At 42.1% G+C, this 19,942-nt stretch overlaps 1 protein-coding gene across 8 annotated transcripts in view; it reads right to left on the bottom strand.

The window, feature by feature from the left end:
• LOC105486805 (cilia and flagella associated protein 61) overlaps nucleotides 1-19,942 on the bottom strand; it is a 290,537-nt gene that overhangs the window by 90,483 nt on the left and 180,112 nt on the right. For all 8 annotated transcript variants that reach the window (XM_011749866.2, XM_011749862.2, XM_011749864.2 and 5 more), the window contains 3 exons: nucleotides 18,294-18,392; nucleotides 12,520-12,688; nucleotides 1,310-1,484 (listed from right to left, as the gene is read on the bottom strand). In XM_011749866.2, the coding sequence (XP_011748168.2) occupies nucleotides 1,310-1,484; nucleotides 12,520-12,688; nucleotides 18,294-18,392 (443 nt within the window). The remainder of the gene's footprint in view (nucleotides 1-1,309; nucleotides 1,485-12,519; nucleotides 12,689-18,293; nucleotides 18,393-19,942) is intronic.

Below are 19,942 nucleotides of genomic sequence, written 5' to 3'. Positions count from 1 at the left end.
TGGGTTGCCAGTATAATCTATCTCTATATCCCACCTCTACCCAAAGGTTCCAGACTCAGCTGGTTTAATGGGTGATTTCTGTCCAACCCTTAAGTTACTTTGTATTTCAGATCCCCAAAGAATATTGAAAGCTTCCAAAAATGCTTTGTGAGACTAGCATACCCTTGATTCCAAAAACCTGACAAGCAATGCATAAAAGAGAGAACTACAGGTCAATCTCATTTATGAATTTAGAGGCAAACAGCCTATAAATAGTATTAGCAAATTGAATTCAGCAACGTACTGAATGCCATTTGATACTCATTTTTAAATGCTGAATGTAGTACATTAGTAACTTTTTAATGTAGTAAATGTTATAACTTGGCAAAAGTTAATACCTAAATGATCCACCAAAAATTATAATAAATTATATTTAATTTTAATGTATTATATTAACAAATATAATTAGATTATACTCATATACATGTATTAAATAAATTAGCATGTTTAATTTTACACATTGATGCCCACTTTCTGGGCACTTAGTGGTTTTACATCCTTGGGCTGAACTCTAAACCACAGGTTGCTGTGGAACTGAACCAGGTCACTAACTGTCTTCTCACTTTTAGGCAAAAGAAAGGGGCTGCTTTAAGTAATCTCCTAACCTTGACTTCTAGGTTTCAGTTAAAGACACAAAAGCAGCCAGGCCCTCTTCTGGTTGTTTCACAGGCTGAATGATTTCAATGAAATTCAAGCAATACAGAGAAAGATGCTTGAGAATACACTTTTGAGTGGCAGAGGCATTGGCACAAATGTTTCACTTTTTCATTTCGATTTAAAAAGTGGCACGTAACTCGAGTCTGTGTATTTGTGGGAAGGACTGTACGGGCAACACCAAGAAAGAGAACAATAGGTTGTGAAAACAAGAAAAGGCCCTTCCAATACAAGCCTTTTTCTTCCTAGGTCTTTTCAGCTTCACAAAAGAAGACATATTTTCCATATAATTGCTAAACATGTTTGCTTATTAAATTATTCTTTAATTAGTTAATGATTTTAGCTATGCTTTGCTCTTCGGATATTCATTTTGTATAATAAAATAATTATAGATAATTAAACTATCTCAAGCCTTATTCTTTCCCCCAGCAAACATGCTGGGTATCCAAAAATGACAACAAGTTGTAAATTAATCTGGAAAACAAAGCATGACAGATGAATGATTTGGTTGGAATTAATTAGGCACTAATTATATACTGGAACTAGATGAAGAATGAGACTCATTATAAAAATAAAACGCTATTCTGAAGAGATGCACAGTTACCGACATCCTTACCTTCTGTGGTGATGGAGTTATTCCTTATCCAAGTCAGTGCCTTAAAGCAATCCTCTTCCTCATTGAGAGTGAAATGGTTGCAAGGAACTTTCCCTGTGTACCGCCGCTGACTGCTGTTGGGAACCTCTCTGTTTGTCAGGTGTTGACTAATATCAGCCCCTGTGGGGCATGGGACCTGAAGTATGTTAGAGAAATGCTTGTTTCAGCGATAATAGATAAAGTGGTGACAGTGGTTAAAAAAAAAAAAAGTAGACATAGCAATGTTCAGTATGTCTTTTTCTGTCCCCAGATACAATCAATCAGATTTTAATCCAAGTAAGAAACACACACACACACACACACACACACACACACACACACACAGGTGTAATGAGCACCTAGAAACAATTATCAGAGGGAGTTGCTCTAGTTATGTAATGCTGTGTAACAAACTGTTTCAAAATTCAGTGGTAAAAATCAACCATTAGGCTCCCAGCCTATGCAGGACAGTAATTCAGACACGGCAAGGTGGGGAATGGCTTGTCTCTGTTCCACAATGTCTGGGGCCTCAGCTAGGAAGACTCAGGGGCTGGGGCCTGAAATTATCTGAATATAGTTAAACTATCTCAATCCTTTTTCTTTCCCCTGGAAAATATGCTGGGTATTCAAATGTGACAACAAATTGTCATGATTTGCCTTGCAGTTGATGTTGGCTAAGGGTTGGATTTGAGCTGGGGTTGTTGGCCAGAACACCTACATGTGGCCTCTCCATGTAGCTTGGGCTTCCTCATAACATGGTGGCTGGGTTCCTAGGGCAAGTGTTCTGAGAAAGAGAGAGCCAATAAAGAGAGGTCCAGGTTCTTTTCCAACCTAGTCTTGGAAGTTGAGCAGTGTCTCTTCCACCATATTCGATTCATGGAGGTAGCCATAAAGGCCTGCCCAGGATCAGGGGAGGGAACCTCAACTCCACCTCTTCATGTAGGAGAGGCAAGGCTCTGGAAGAGGACATGGAAGTGAATTGGATGTGGTGGCCATTTTTGGCAAAAATAATCTGCCACAGAAACAATTATATCCAGGGTTGAAATTTAAGGGTATAGAGGGGCTAGGCAGAAAAGAAAAGGAAGGAAACATTATTATTTACTTATGAAAAGTGTAGAATTATTCCTTGTCTTGTCAGAGAAATATTCTCCTTCTCTTTATTCCCCTCCATCTTTCTCTCAGTTTTGATGCAGATGTGTGTGGGAACAGAAACTTTCCTCTACTGTAAGGAAAGTAACAGTAAAAACACAATAAAGGATGATAGCTGATACTCGTCTTCTGTGTCAAGGATACTGTGGTAAACTGGAGGGTTTGTGCTTGGGCCAGAGAGATCAGCCATGACTCCGCTCCATCTAGTTGCTGCCAGTGTAGAGTATGGATCCAGTATGGCCAGATCTGACTTCCCAAGAAATGCCAAGCCCTTGGGTTTTCATGTAGACTCCTGATCTTTTTTTTATTATATTGGTTCAAATTAAAATCAGACAAAGAAGTGTCATTGCAAAAACCAAATAAAACAGCACAGTGACCTGAGTTTCCCCAAATGGGCCACCACTTGGTCCCTCTGATTTTTAACTGGTTGCCAGGTGGAGGTTATGAGGAGAAAAAGAGGGCAAGCAGAGGGGCAGCCTAGAGGGACCCTGAGGCCTTTGGTGGAAGATCGATACCTACTGGCTTGCTGCATTCTGGGTCTAAGACCTCAGGGCTGTGAGGCAAGAATACTCCTAGAGCTATTACAGGCAATAAGTTCACCTGCGGTCAAGATGGATATTGGGGTAGAGGAAGTTCTTTATCCTTTGACAAGCAGGCAAATGCTGGCTGGTGCTTAAACTCATGGGGCTTGACTAAACTCCAGCTGACAGGAAACTTTTGGTTATACACTTCCTCAATAGAAATTGTAAAGCCTTAGTACGTTGCCGTGATGTATTTAATGCAATTTCAAACTAGATTAAATTAAAATGAAACAGAGCAAAACAGAACCAATGTTTAAAGCTGGATATTCTCTCTCCATTAAGAAGCTGCAGTGAAATTATATGTAGCAAAAGGGAACAACTAAATAAATAGTGGTCATTTACTGTAACCAAAATTGAGGAGGTAAAGTTTTCTTATTAGTAATATAGCTCGTTTAGTAATACCCCACTAAAATGTTGATAGCATTATATTCATAGGTATTATAAAGCAGCCCACTGAAGGCTTTGGTGAAAGGTTTGACATGCACAATACTGAATACTGTGCTTCAGGTTTTGAAACCTCACTGGAACTACAAGGAGCATGGTAGCATAAAAGAAAATAAAATGTGGGTAACATTACATCAGTTTAGTAAGTCATGATTTAACAATTGAAAAAGCCTTGGCAGAAAGTGGCAGCGCTAAAGAACAAATTGAGAGCCCTTCATTTCTAAAAGTTTCAAGTAGCGGGTGTCTAGGCAAAAACAAAAAAGGAAGAGGAGAAAAAAGAATAAGGTCCGAATGGAAAATTAGCTCACTACGATCTTGAAATGTAGTTGCATTCTGACAATCCACATAATTCTTGTGTGCACTTAAATGTGTAGAGTTGTTTTGCGTACTTCTCTACTATAAAGAATAAGAGCAATTAAAGAAAACCTAACGGGATTATGGCATTTTCACAAAGTAGGCAGAACTGAAGCTAGGATTATAAATTCCAAAGCCACACAAATTTGTCTGCACAGAGTTTAGAAGAACTCAGTGAATTAGAAAACAATCTATGGAAAAAGAAGCTTGCTTTGTGACCAGTTCATCATTTACTGTGTTCTTGCATTGAACGGAAGCTTTTAGCAGAAAAATAATTTGTATGGAGACATTAAGAAGCCAGTACAAGAAATTTCCTTCTTCCATGTGTGCCCGTGGGGCCACAGAGCTATCCAGCCCTGAAAAGTAAAAAGAAGCTTCCTTTCTGAATGGTTCATCACATACTGTTTTCTTTCATTGAATAGCATATTTCAACACTAAGAGGAGTTTGTAGGCAGACATTTAGAAGCTAGCAGAAGTTTCTTACACCCATACACTCCTGTTGGTCAAGAGAGGTCACCAGCCCTGAAAAGGAAAAAGAGGCAAAGGAGAGAACAGTCTTTGATATAAGGGCTTGGTTATCTTTAATGAAGTGCCACGAGGACTGGCTATCCAAACTGAGGGTCTCTGCCACTGACTAAAGTGCCACTAAATTTGAATGGAGAGCAGCAGATAACTTTTCAACCACACTGATTTGCCATTGCACAGTGCCACTGTCACTCAGCAATAATTCACGGTGGCTAGGACTGCTGGCTGCCTAACCCAATATTCTGTCTTCCTTTCTTAGTAACAGACTCTTGGGAAATATGCTCAGCTGAAAAACTGCATTTCCCAACTCATGACCTAAGAGGTGGTCAGGAGATACAAGTAGGAGTCCTTGGATGAGGTAATGAGAGAAGTCATCATGCTCTAGTCCTTCCTCTTTCGTGCCTCTTGAAAATGGAATGACTGGAACCACAGCAGCCATCTTGAGATGCTGAGAATGGAAAACACACATTAAAAATAGAAAGAGGGCCAGGCATGGTGACTCACACCTGTAGTCCCAGCACTTTGGGAGGCTGAGGCAGGCGGATCCCTTGAGCCTAAGAGTTTGAGACCAGCCTGGGAAACATGGGAGATCTCATCTCTACTAAAAATAAAAAAAATAAAAAAAATAAAAATTAGCTGGGTTTGGTGGCATGCACCTGTATAGTCCCAGCTACTTGGGAGGCTGAAGTAGGAGAATTACCTGAGCCTGGGAGGTCAAGGTTGCAGTGGGCTGTGATTGCACCACTGCACTCCAGCCTGGGTGACAGGAGTCAGAACTTGTCAAAAAAAAAAAAAAAAAAAGATGGAAGGGCCTGGGTTCCTGATGACATCAGGGAGCCACCTTACCGGGCCTGGGTTGCTTTTCTACAGATATTTTTAATGACAGAAAGAAATAACCTTTTTCTTTTTGAACTGCTTATTTGACTGTAGCTATAAATACTAAGCTCTAGAATCTCTGTGGTAATGACTTTTAAAAGCCGTCAAGTATAAGCCTTGCACCATATCAATGAGAGATAAAGGGAAACAACAAGAAAGGGAAAAGAGAGGGAAAGAGAAGGAAACAGAGACAGTGCTTGATCCAGGGCCAGACCACCTGAGTTTGGACCCTAGTCTACCACCTCTGTAGTAACCGACCTTGGGCAAACTACCTAAGCTTCACGGCATGGCACCTCGGTTCTCTCAACTACAACACGGGGATGCAAATGGCAGTGACCTCAGGGTATGTGAGAGTTCCATCACAGAACGAGAGTTCCACGTGTCTGTCTCATGGTAAACATTCAACGGCAGTCAGGTGCTCAACCGCTTTGAGGCTCCCTAGCAGCAGGCTCCTGTCTCCTAGGGCTGACCGTTTTCTTTGGAGTAGACTTTGAGTGAAAGTTGTTCCTCAGGATGAATAAACACTGCATTCCCATCACTTTCAGGACCTAGATCTGTTTCCTAGAGCCATCATGTACAAGACTGAATTTGGTTTCCGTATGAAAATTCTTCAAGTATTTGAGGACTGGCTGGCCATCCTGCACACCCTGAATCTTCACCCCTCTGGCTGCACATCTGGAGTGACGGAGCCTATCCCTCGCTGTGCTTCAGCTTGTTCCTTCCTTTCTTCAATGGGACTCCAAGGAACGAAGGTCATATTGCAAGTGCACTTCTGTTTTTGTGGCACATCCTCTGATACAACCATGTTCAGCAGGTAACCGGTTCATGACCTCTATATTCTCATCATGGATTTTACCCTTGGTCAGGTTTAATGCTTTTCTTTCTCCAATTCCCTTTCTTGGGCACTAATATTATTGCTGTTTCTAATAGCTGTGTGAAATTTGCCTGACAGTCTTTTGCTGGTGCACTTTGAACCATCTTATTTTTAAACTTTTGTTGCCCTTTGATTGGGTATTTCTCTTATATTTTGAATTAAGTGTAAAAACAGAGTCTTGGTTCTTGTAACAGGGTGGTTTGAAGCCCTAACCCTAATCCACCCATAACATTCACCACTATTTTCTCCTCATGTCATTCTGGTTTACACCTTCACTTTTAACCATTGTGTCTGTTTTCCTTTGTTTTCTCCCTTTTATCTTCTGCAGTGTTGGGAAGGTGAATTTCTTCATGCTGTTTCAAAGGATTCTTTAATCTTATTTCTTCTAAATATAAGAGTCACACTGAAATAGTACTTTTGGGTTTCTCCACTTAAGACAATGCATATTCCTCCCTTGCTACCTCCCTCCCAATTGTCAACAACTTCTTGGTCTTTATTAGATTAATTTAACTTAAGAGTCATTTTTCTATTTTGCATCTATTCTCAGATTTACAACAATTATTTAGATTACATTTATAAATTGTTTGTGGTGCTTGCCACCTGTCCTTTTATACGATTATGAAATTCTAAATTTTTTTTTTTTTTGGAGACAGAGTCTTGCTTTGTTGCCCAGGCTGGAATGCAATGGCACAATCTCGGCTCACTGCAACCTCCGCCTCCTGGTTCAAGTGATTCTCTTGCCTCAGTGTCCCAAGTAGCTGGGATTACAGGACCCCGCCACTACACTGGGCTAATTTTTGTATTTTTAGTAGAGAGGGGGTTTCACCATGTTGGCCAGGCTGGTCTCGAACTCCTGACCTCAAGTGATCCACCCGTCTCGGCCTCTCAAAGTGCTGGGATTATAGATGTGAGCCATCACACCTCATTGAAGTTCTAAATTTTCTTTTCTATCTCAATTATTTTGAGTGCACATTAAGCAAAGAACAGGGAAGATAATTTTTTCTGACGCCTTGTATATAAAAGAATGGCTATCTGCTATTTTCAAATATGAGAGATTTAGGTGGGCGTATAATTACTGAATCACCACTTTTCATCAAAATTCTGTGAGGTTAGTTTCATTTTCTTTTGCTATTTAACGCTGGAGATAAAATTTTTGGTATCTGTTTTATTTTTGTTCTTTTTTAGGGGGAAAGGTTGTAATCTGTTATTTTTCTTTTGAAGTTTGTTCAATTTTTTTCTGCCATTCTATGAGAAACTATTTATCATCCCCAATGCAGTTTGATCACCCAGCCTCTGAAATGGCAGCTGAAGCTTCAGAAGAGCAGAGGCTGAGCTAAGAAGGCCACAGGGTTAGACAAAAAGGGAGATGGGTGACTAAGAAAGAATTGAAATTCTGTCAGAACATAACTGAGAACATTTTTCTATGGTTTTGCCTAGAATGTGGTCAGCTGGACAATATGTTTTTCAGGTAAAAAGAAGCTTTCTTCTAGAATATCTTTAATTATTGTCTCTATTCCTTTTCTTTGAGTCTCCTCTTCAGGAAAACCAATTATTTCTATGCTGCCTCCATGCCTATCAGACCCTGTTTTCTCCTGAACCAAGCATATCCCTTTGTCCTCTGCTTCTGCCCTCCAGGAGTGCTCTGTCTTCAGCATCACTGTTTAGCAGCAGTTCTGTCTCTGATGGGGATTTCATTTTAATTCTTTCTTATTCACCCATCTCCCTTCTCATCTGTGGCCTTCTCAGCTTTGCCTCTGCTCTTTCAATGGCTTCAGCTCCCATTTCAGAGGCCAGGTGATCAAATTGTGTAGAGGATGATAGTTACCTGCAATGTGTGTGTGTGGGGGGGGCCTGAATTTTTTAACATTTTCAAAAATATGTTCTTCCTCTGATTTTTCCAAATATTGTATGGTTCTCTTTCTCTTATTGTGTTATCTTTTTATTCTAGTTGTCCTTTGCTGTTCAACAAACTCACACCAAAACTTAGTAGCTTAAACAACAACTACTTAACTTTCCATGATTTTGTTGGTCAGAAATTTGGATAGCATTTTCATGAGCAATTCTTTTATTCTGTGCGCTGTGGACAGGAGTCACTTGGCAACTTTCAGCTGGTGGATGGAGTGATCTGGAGGATCTGCGATTGTTTCACTCACATGCCTGTTCGCAAGGCTGGCCGAAAGGCTGGGATCAGCGGAGACTGTGAGGCAGAGAGCTCACCTACGGCGTCTCCAGCATGGCAACCCCAGGGCATCAGAACTTCTCATGTGGCACCTCAGGACTCCAGGAGTGACTGCTGCCACAATTCAGGAGGCAGTGTATGGCCTCTGTGACTTGGCCTCAGAAGTCACACCATGTCATATCCTTTCTAGTTTATTGGCCGAGGCAGTCACAAGGCTGCCCAGATTCAAGGAGAGGAGACATAGACCTCTTAGATGGAAGAGGCATCAAAGAATTTGCAGCCATTTTTAAAACAGCCAGTTTTCTTTGACTGCATGCTTTTATTTTCCCCTGTAATCATTCTCAAAATGAGATCTCTTTATAGTAGGTGATGTCAAATGACATGGGGGAGTGTCTTTCTCAGGTCTCTTACTGGGAGGTACAGTACTGGTGTGGATTCCTCCCCGCTGTGTGTAGAAGGCTCTCACCTGGGCTGCATCATTCTGGATGCCACACTATTACTGACCCAGTCTAAGACATGATTAATCCCTTTAGAGACAATGTCACATTGCCAACCCACATCAAGCTCACTGTATACTGCAGTCCCAGCTCTTCTTCTTGCTTGCTTGGAAGTACCTGCCCTACCTGCCAGCTGCTAGTGACCCCCGACTCATAAACAGTCCATGCCACAGTCTTCTCATGCTCAACACCAAACTCATTTGATTTTGAGTTGGTACATTTTTGTTCTTCCTATTTATGAGGTTCCTCAAATCCAGGCCTGGGGCAGGCATCTCTGCTACTCCATGACTGTCCATGAGTCATGGAGAGTGGCCCTGTGATCTCAGAGGGGTTTTCAAAACAAGAGTGTGTTTGCCAACAAAAATGATCAACATGGATTGGAGGGGTGGAGAAGGAGTTACAGAGTCCAGAAAGTGAGCCAGCTAAATCTCCATCTCTGAAAATGGAGAGGTTATAGATAATGTCTGAAGTTGACAGAGCAAGGAAAAACATTCTATAAACATATTACTGTATTTGGAGTTATACGGATAGCCACTGAAAAACTGAGAAAAGAAATGCTTCAAGCTGGTTGCCTTTGGAAAGAGCTGGGAGGAAGAGTGGGCTGGGAGAGAGACCAGCTCTCCTTATGCTCAGCCCTACAGTGCAATGTAGTATTTTACCTTGTGCATGGATTTTTGTAATAAAAAATAGTGATGTGTATTTGAATATTAAAACATTATACAACAATTTAGAGTGAGGTGTGCCATTTAAAAGGTCTGGTTAGAAGCTGCGGTTTGTAATTACATTTTATAAAGGTTGTCTTCTTGCTTTGTGTTTAAGCTCTGTTTTCATTATTTTAATTTGTTTTTTAGAAAATCACAAAATTGGGACAAAACCAGGAGAGGGTTGAAGAGAATGGGGAAAGGGGGAGAAAAGCTCCCCAGTGAATTCAGCTGCCCTTTCTGTATCACTCTATGTACTTTGATTTTATGTCCTTCTGGAAAAATTAAATTGGAACTCCCTTTATCACTTCTTCATTTCATTTTTTTTTTCCGTTGTAAAAAGGGCAAGAGCTTAATGTGCCACAGACTAAAGCTGCAGGGGCAGCTGGGCACACATGGGCAGATGCCCGAGGCTCTGGGCAGCTGGCTGGGTCTTCCACTCAGTTTCCAAAGTACGCAGTCACAGCAGCAGCTGGAACCTGGCAGGCAGGTGACAGGGAGACAAGCTAAGGGGGTGCATGGTATTTCTGTCTGGTTTAATGTTTTAACAAGTAAGAGGAACACTTAAATATCAAAACGAAGTATCCCTGCAGTAAATATTTATCCTTTAACCATAAAAATATCCTTTTATACCCTTTGAGAATCAAGAGGAGAGCAGAGGAGAGGAGGGGAGGGGAGGAAAGGGGAAGGGAGTGAAGGGGAGAGGAATGGAGAGGAGAGGAAGTAAGGGGAGAGGAGGGGAGAGGGTATGGGAGGGGAGGGGAGGGATGGGAGGGGTGCAGAGGAGAGGAGAGAGATTCTTCAGAGGTTGATCCAAGCTACTCAAAGGGTTGTTCATTCACCAGCAGCATTGGCCTCACCTGGGAGCTTGTTAGAAATGTAGCATCTTCCTGTTCCCCTAAGTGGTCTGACAATCTGTGAAAATGTGAACCTCAGGCAAATCGAGAGGTTCAAATCTTTGTGTCCACTGAACACTTGTGAAACTGCCCAGGCCATCAGGGTATGCATATATAAAGAGCATACCATATTTTTATGGTTAAAGGATAAATATTTACTGCAGGGATACTTTGTTTTGATATTTAAGTGTTCCTCTTACTTGTTAAAACATTAAACCAGACAGAAATCTTTCAGTATCTGAAAGATGTCACTTTATAGAGACAACGTGTACCATTCTGACGTTACAAGGGTGGAGTTGGTAGGCGTGTCCAGGCCAAACAGTGGGACTGGACACAAGGTCAGTGGCCCAAAAAGAGTGCTGAATGTTTGCTGCACATGCTTAAAAATGCAGAGAGCCACGCTGAACATAAGGATTTACATGTAGATTCTCTGGTCATTGAGCATAGCCAGGTGAACAAAGTACCCAAGATGTGCGGCCACACTCACAGAGCTCAGGGTCAGGTTAATCCATGTGTGAGCTCTGCCTGCCACAATGAGATGAAGATTATTGAAAGGAACAGATTGTTCCTAAACCAGAAGAGGCTGCACAGAAGAAAAGGATAGCCCAGAAGAAACTGAAGAAATGGAAACTTACGGCACAGGAATAGACTCATCAAACAATAAATGGAATTAAAAGTAGAGGAAAGAAGGAAGGAAGGAAGGGAAAAAGGAAGGAAGGAAGAGAAAAGAAAAGAAAATGTAGCATCTCAGGCTCCCCATTCCATGACCTCCTGCTCCTAATGTGCATTTTAAGAAGCACAGGGGATTCATGTGCAGAGCACAGTTTGAGAGGTGCTATTCTAAGGTGTAGATGAGGAATTCTTAGTCAAGAAAGTGCAAGCTTGTGGTTCTCAGCTTTAGCTTAGGAGCATGTGGGGCACTAAAAAAATACTGACGACTGGGCCCCACCCTAGAATAATTAAAACAACCTCTGGGGGCGGAGCCTAGGCATGGATGTGTTTTCAAAGCACCCCGGTCATCTCAATGTGCAGCCAAGGCAGAAAATACAGAGCAAGTGATGCTCAGAGCTGCTGAGCACATTCTGTGACAATCCCCGGGTGGAGACCCTGTCTCCTTCATGCGCTGCCTCCTCTGCACTTGGCGATGTCAAGGAAATCTGTCATACACAGGCCCGCATCGAATCCACAACCGTTCACAAGATGGTCTAAATGGGGTGTCCAATCTTTTGGCTTCCCTGAGCCACACTGAAAGAAGAAGAATCATCGTGGACCACATATAAAATGCACCAACACTAAAGATAGCTGATGAGCTGAAGAAAATAAACTGCAAAAAAAAAGTCATAAGGTTTTAAGAAAGTTTACAAATTTGTGTTGAGCCACATTGAAAGCCACCTTGGGCCCATGGACCATGGGTTTCGCAAGCTTGGTCGAAGACCTCATCCTTGAGTTACAGAGTAAGCCTCTTGTCACTGGAGAAATACCTTACTGCTGTAGACTACATGAAACACTCATGCGTACTACAAAGTGGAATATTAAAATCTGCTGCCCTGAGACACTGAACAGCTTCGGTGTATCCCGCAATGCTTTACTCAAATGTGGCTGGAGAGTTTAACTGAAAGGAAAGCGTGGACACTGGGAAACCAATCAATCAGATTTCCTATTTTCATAACCGAGAGACAAAATAAAATAAGGGTTGACAGAAGGTACACGTGTTTGCAATACTTTCGCGAGAGCCCATTGCCACAGCCAAATGTTAGCCTCTTGAGGCATAAATTAATTTACCACAAATGCATGCCTGGTTGCGTCTGGATTCTGCTAGGGCGAGCAGTACGTGTTAGACTTTTGGACAACAGCTTAAAGAATGACATTTCTCCAACTTGCTGTGATTTTTATCCTTGAGCAGAATGTTTTTCTTGGAATGGGTTTCTGGGAGGGTTTGCGGACATAATTCTGGTTATGTGTGCGGCCCTGAAGGGTGCTTTTATGAATTTAGAGCAGCAGCTGTCCAGGCAGAGGGATGCTCTTTACCCAGAGAGCGTGTGCCCCAGTAAACATATGAATGGCTCTCATGGAGCTCTCCAGACACATGGCTTGCACCCCCTGTGCCCGGCCTTACCTGGTACTGCTGCCCGGTGCAGAGGATGAGGTGGTCATAGAGCACGATCTCGCCTGTGGAAAGCACAACGTGCTTGGCTGCTCGGTCTATGCCGGTCATTCTGCCCACCACGACATTAACCCAGGAGCACAGTGACATCAGCGCATAATCTTTATCATTAAAACAGTGGCTGCAAAGAGAGAAGCTCCATAAGTGACATTTGAGCAGCTGACAGCGGGCATTAATTAGACATCTGGTGAGCTGGTTCAAGTCCCCTAGTGGGCTGAGTCTGTGCTCTTGCTGTGAGTTTACCAGGACTGATACTAGGAGATTTTTCGTTATGAAACACTTAGTCACAAATTGACATCGTCCCATTAAAGCTAAATTGTTCCACCTGGCTTAGATCAGCCCGCAACTGGGTGGGAGGGGTGTGTGTGTGTGTGTGTGTGTGTGTGTGTGTGTGTGTATGAAATCACTCATATTATACCTTTCTTCTGCTTCTATTTCATAGTGGTTGTAAATTTACTTTAGTTGTTAAATTGGTGTCTTGGCCACAGCCTCAAAGGGAATGAGAAGGAAGAAAGTGACATTGTTGAGGATTCCCAAAGCCAGGGGTCAGAATCCTTGAATACCGAGAACCCTTCCTATTCGCTAATACTTTTCAGTAATGACTCATTCTGAGAATTAGCATATGGCTTCCTGCCAAAACAACAAAATCCATTTTACTTAAAGAATATAGCAATTAGGGAGTTACGTTCGCAGCAAGTACACTCCCTGGAGACCTTGGGATTCACTCTTCAGGGCAGAGGTGATTTTCCAGGAACGGAGACTTCCACCGCCAGCAGGCCCCGGATGGCCATTCATGCCGTGGCTTCAGGGTGCTGTGGCTGCACTGGCTTTCATTTTCTGGGCTCTGTTGCAGAGTTTGTGTGCTTTCACGTAATATGATAAGAGTGAGTTTCTTGTGGCTTTGGATTTAAAGAGTTTTGCGAGGGTTGTTTCCAGAATTTTCTGAAAGGATTGACCTCAGGTAAACCACCTTTTAGTGATTCTGCTCTGAATACTGAGAGTCTAAGGTAATAGGACATTAAGTGCTTCTTTTAATTTAGGCTGTATGATTCTTTTCTTCCTTTTTTCTCAATATAAAAACATTAAAATTTGTATTTATTCATCTATTTATTTATTTATTTTTAGAGACAGGATCTCGCTATGTTGCCCAAGCTGGTCTTAAACTCCTGGACTCAAGTGATCCTCCTGCCTCAGCCTCCTGAGTAGCTGGGACTAGAGGCACACGCCACTTCTGTGCTTGGTAGCACAGTCCTCTTCAAAAAGAACCCTGCCATGGTCTGTGTTGCTGACAAGCCTGGACTCTGTGTCCGCCTGCTATCTTCAGTTACCTCACCTCTTAACACAGGAGAATGAGCTCTCCCTACATGCCTCCACCACTGACCGCTATAAGGAGTGACTGTGAGAATGTAAGACAGGCTGCTTTGTTAGGCGGGATGCATATGTGAAGAGTATTATTCTAAATAATATTAATGAGACAGAACCCTCTTTACTCTCTTTGGAGGCAAACAAGATTCTGAAGTGGTAATGACAGAACATTTCTTCTTTTTGATCTGCACATAAGCCTGGTCTTACCACACAAAGAGAATTCTAGTCATGGGGACATATTAGACCTTGTTACAGGACCTGTGAAAGAGCTCTGTGAAACAACTCTTGAAAATTTCTTCTTAATAAGAAGATTTTTTCTTAATAAGAAAATTTCTTCTTAATAAGAAAAGAAAATCAGGGACTGGCCTATCACAGGAAAATAATGGATAGTGAGAGGAAATTCTCTTGTAAAAACCATTTCGCTAGCTTTATAGGAATACAGGAAATGTCATGGCTTCCCACATTTGTGAGAGACCCATGAAAGACTGTTCTTACCTGCTCCAGATCCCTGCTGTAAGCCAGCCATGATGAGGAAAAGTTAAATACAGTTAGTGCACAGGGATTCGTTTTATGAGGCTGTGCCCAAAGATAAAGGCTCTCAGGGGAAATTTGTGGAAGGTGAAGACAATCATATTTTTAATGACAGTAGGACAGTAGCATTGATCACGTCAGAATGCATATTTGAGAGTTAAAATGTGAAGCTCTGTCCAGTGGGAATGGCATTGGGGACCACTGATTTTTAGGAAACTTTACTAAGTCCTTTACAAAAGGAAGTGTTGAAGAATGTGGGGTGATTGCTGTTACAATATGTTACTACACTGAATGATTTTATTCACTTATTTGAGACAAGATCTCACTCTGTCACCCAGCCTAAAGCACAGTGGTACAATCGTGGCTTACTGTAGCCTTGACCTCCTGGGCCCAAGCTATCCTCCTACCTCAGACTCTTGAGCAGCTGGGACCATAGGTGCAAGCTACCATGCCTGGCTAACTTTAAATTTTTTGTAGAAATGGGACTCTCCCTATGTTGCCCAGGCTGGTCTTCAACTCTTGGGTGCAAGCAATCTTCTCACCTTGGCCTCCCAAAGTGCTGGGATTACCTGGCCATTTCTTAGTTTAAAATATCATTGTGTAAGTGATTGCTACCCATTCTGGATATTACTATCCATTCTGGACCTTCCTTAATTTCGTCACCAGGTGAGTGAAACTATATATTGAAGACTGTAAGTGATATTTTTCCAAAATTATGTTTTAAGTAGAATGAATAAGCTTTAATATTCTAACATAGCAGGGCCTGACTCATGGCTTGGTGGTAAGAGAAATACCTCCACTAGGCTTCACTCAAAAAGAGAGAAGGCACCAAAGAAGGCACATCGGTGAAACTTCATGTTTCTCAAGTGAGCTCGACTGTGACTCAAAACTAATGTGAAAGATTGTCTTCATAGAAAGTTCTGAAGACAGATAATAGGGAGGAGGAAAAAAAGCAAAAATGGAGAATGGGGAAATTTCTGGAAAGCGCATACATGAGTAGCTGCTTGCTCTAGGTTATAGTGCCCCCAACCTTATGGTCAAAAGCCTAGTCCAAAGCTCCAGGTGTGCAATTAGAAGCAAGCTCTGGGGGCCACAGATGAGTCAGTGGAGACCTGCACCTCATGGAGTCATGACTCTTCCAAGCTGGAAAGAACCTTAGAAATTCTCATAAAAGATTAATTGTGACACTCCTAGAAAAAGGACTATCACAATTAACTTCAAATTAATCAGTGCTGATTGTCCAATTAGTGGATTTCTCGTGCTTCCTGTTCCTCCTCTCCCACCGCCTTCCTTTTGGCTCCATCACAGACATGCCATTAGCACCTCCACAAGAGGCTGGATGTGGGGGGTGGGAAAGAAGACAGAAATGGTTGAAAAATTCTAACAATAATAAATTAAAACACTGGTTAACAAGTTCAAAATTAGTATTTGTAATCAGGGATTTAAATTACTAAATTTATGAATGTCATTTGCACCTTTCCGTTTGAAACCCCATGATCAGAGATAATTTCCTTTATCGGGGTTATGAGGACCATTTGAAAGGCATCTCCTATTTATGGTTCAATCTTACTGAAATATGTGGTTTCTAAGAAATATGATGACATACAGTTACCCATGCAAAGGGCTCTGGCTGTATTATTTAGTCCCTAACACTTGCTTGAGAGGAGTTTTGCAGGTATTTCTGGAGGTAACTTTCCTCTGTTCCACATTATTTACTGGGCATCTGCTGTGTGCCAAAGACTGTCCCAGGTATTGAGTATACATCAATGAATCAATGAATAAAAAGGCAAAAATTTCTGCCCTTGTGGAGTTTATATTATAGTTGATGGATTCTGAATATAAACATTATTTCGGAAGGCAAATAATACAATATTTAGGAGGATTTAAGTAGCAAGAAAAAAACAGAGCAGAGTATGAGGGACTGGAGTGTGTTGGGGTGTTGGCTGCAAATGGATGGGGCGGTCAGGATAGACCCCATAGAAAAGGTGACATTTAAGAGAGAAAAGCAGAGACCTCAAGGTGGGGACTTGCCTGTTGCATCTGAGGAACATCGAGGAGGCTGGTGTGGCCCAAATGGGGAGAAAAAGGGCAAAAATGATAAAAGGTGAGGCTGGATAATTAAGTAGACGGAGACAGAGTTTAGGCTGGAGCAGCACAGCACGTTCTGCGATGATGAAAATGTTCTTATCTGTTCTGTCCAATATGGTAGCCACTGGCGACATGCGGCTAATGTAGCTGAGGCACCGACTTTTCATCTCATTTAATTTTAATAATTTAAATTTAAATACACGTGGCTAGTGGCCACCATATTGGATAGTGCCGTTCTGGGCTGTGAGAAGGCGATGTGATCTGAGCCAGCTTTCTGCAGCCTTGCTCTGGCTGCTGTGCTGAGAATGTGGAGGCAGGGACAGCAGCAGGGACACCAGGGGCTTCCACCCACTCAGTCTGCCCGTGCAGTGTCACACCTGCAGAAAGCCCCCTCAGTAGCTGTTTCCTCCTGACACACACCCAACATGGGATTGAGGGAAACTTTCACTACGCTGATGGAATTAAGTTCCTCTTAAGACAGCTGCCAATAAAACCAGCATTTCCTGGGAATCATGTAATTTAGAAAGAGGGAAATGGAGGGAATGTGTTCTTGGCCAGAAGTTGGTGTTATGTTAATTTTAATAAAAAATCCAGCAAGCTTGGCTTCTCATGTACGGCTCATGATCAAAAAAAGCAAAGCTCACAAAAAAAAAAAATACAAAAACTAGCCGGGCGAGGTGGCGGGCGCCTGTAGTCCCAGCTACTCGGGAGGCTGAGGCGGGAGAATGGCGTAAACCCGGGAGGCGGAGCTTGCAGTGAGCTGAGATCCGGCCACTGCACTCCAGCCTGGGTGACAGAGCGAGACTCTCTCTCAAAAAAAAAAAAAAAAAAAAAAAAAAAAAAGCAAAGCTCAGAGAAATGAAATTCCTTGCCCAGGTCCTTGGTGGCAGAGGCAGGATCTGAATCCACATCCTCCTGGCTCAAACCCATGCCCTTTTTTGTACCATAATGACATCCTTCAAGAAAAAATCTATAGTCTGATAAAATTATTAAGTGGAAATGAACCCGGTTCTGCTGGCAAGGAAGTTGTGGTTTTTCTCTCACTGTTTGAGGGCAAAACAACTCTTTTTCACAGAGGAAAGAGGGTCCCTTCATCTTGGAATCTAAAATGAATCCCCTGGGAGGGAACAATTTCCTTCCTCCTTATTGGAAAAATTAGGAGCTTGTTTCTAGAGGCAGAGAAACTAATATTTCTTCTACCCATGTTTTGCTACAGGAAATTAAAATGAATGAAAGCTGTGTGATAAAGACATGGTATTTTCCAGAACAGATGTTGTCAAATAGTGATTCTATTGGGATGAAGACGATAAAGCTCACCCAGACTGGCATGGAAGTTCTTTGCCTGATCAGCTGCTGAGTACAAATGGCCAGGGTAGCTGTGGGATCCATATCCCAGTGAGGTGCCCTGTCGGATGTAAATGTAGTCACCAACCTCCACTGCCCCATAGTGTCACTTAGAGCCCAAAGGCAGGGCTGGCTGGGTCCGTAGGCTCCACCCCAATTGTTTGGAACAGGGCAGATGTCTTCCCACAGATACAAACTGGTGGCCCTGGCCTGCCAGTCTTGGCCACTTGCTTGTGAACACACTGGTACTTGTATCTCCTAAGTGATGCCTGAACTCCAGGAGAAAAGCCCCACCACTTCTCCTTTTCCAATCTGAAATCTACTACTTAGCATTAAGTAGACTGCACAAAGAGTAGAACATTTAGGCCTCAGAATGAAAAAGCAAATAAAATTCATACTCGCTGGCTAAAAATTTCCTTTGTTCAGTGTCCAGAAGTTTTTTTCCTGGGAGTCCATGAGTTGAAATCAGGGTAAGATTATTAAACTTCAAGTGAGAGCTAAAGAAAAAGAAAAATGAAAAAGAATAAGCAGTTAAGTGCAATTTAGCAAACGTTTATCATAATTCAATTTAACTTTATATTTCGTGTCATCCAACTGTTGAATTGTTCTTGGAGCTACTAATTCTTTGCATGAACCTTCAAATAGAACCAACCATTTCAAGGAAAAAAGGAAGATGGCGCTGGAGCTGCTAACTGTAGAATCTTCCAAAAAGCTACACATTAGTAATGAGACAGGTTTTTAAAATGTGCTTCTCAAAGTAAAATTAAATAAAACAAATTGGGAGAGAGGTAAATTTAGTATAAAGTTTAAATTTTAGACTACTTCTATTAATAATAAACTGCTTGGAAGCATAACAATTGCAGCTCAACCCTGATGACTGCTTCCAGTCAAGTGTTTTGCATGGCGCATTACGCCATGTAGTCCTTACAGCAATCCAGTCAGGTCAGTAATACTATTATCCCTGTTTTTTTTAGGTGGAACTGAAGCAAGTAATTTGCAAAGACCATTGGTATAGTTTCACTCTGTGTCCCCACTCAAATCTCATCATAATTCCCACGTGTTGTGGGAGGGACCTGGTGAGAGGTAATTGAATCATGGGAGCAGGTCTTTCCCATGCTGTTGTCATGATAGTGAATAAGTCTCATGAGATCTGATGGTTTTAAAAATGGGAGTTTCCTTGCACAAGCTCTCTCTTTGCCTGCTGCCACCCACGTAAGACGTGACTTGTTCCTCTTTGCCTTCCACCATGATCGTGAGGCCTCCCCAGCCATGTGGAACTGCAAGTCCATTAAACCTCTTTCTTTTGTAAAAGGCCCAGTCTCAGGTATGTCTTTATCAGCAGCGTTGAGAACAGACTAATATAACCATATAGCTAGTAAGTCTGGAGGCAGCATCCTCTCACCTTACCTCTGCCTGTACTGTCCTGTAGACCTCAAATTGTTCAGAGGGATCCAAAGGTCATCTAATTCCCATCAGCTGACATTAGCTTTATTACACTCAGATACACACAGTTAGTCAAATCAGGGTACCAAAAAGTGTCATCTGGGAGGAAATTCTAGAGGATTCCTTTTTAAGAGCAAAATTGCTTTATATTTGCATCCGGCTTTCCAGAGCCCAAGGCACATTCATAGGCATTCACATAGAGATTAATCTTCTACACAATTTATGCTGGGGGTAGGGGAGAGGCTGCTTTTTCTAATCCACATTTCATATGTAAGAAAATCAAGGTTGGAAATGGTAAGTAATTTGTTCAAGGTTACAAAGCTCATAAGCAGTGCCAGCTATGAAAGCCAGGCCTGCTGGCCTCAGGCAGTGCCCTGCTCCAGGCACCCACAGTACTCCCTCTAACCAGTTCTACAGGTAAAGTGCACCTGAGTAGAGGCCTCTGAAGAACTCACATGCTCAAGGCTCACTCCATGTTTGTCCATCAGGATTTAAGATGCTCTTGCTGCAAAGCCACCCCCTAGTTAAAGTCAGTAAAATTTTATGGTGAGCTGATCTTTTCATAGGGTTCATGCTGATGAGATTTTTTTTTTCTAAAATCTCT

The sequence above is a fragment of the Macaca nemestrina genome, chromosome 15, assembly GCF_043159975.1.
Source record: "Macaca nemestrina isolate mMacNem1 chromosome 15, mMacNem.hap1, whole genome shotgun sequence".
NCBI lineage: Eukaryota > Metazoa > Chordata > Mammalia > Primates > Cercopithecidae > Macaca > Macaca nemestrina.
Note: the sequence above shows the minus strand (reverse complement) of the source record. Positions and strands in the feature narration are given on the sequence as shown.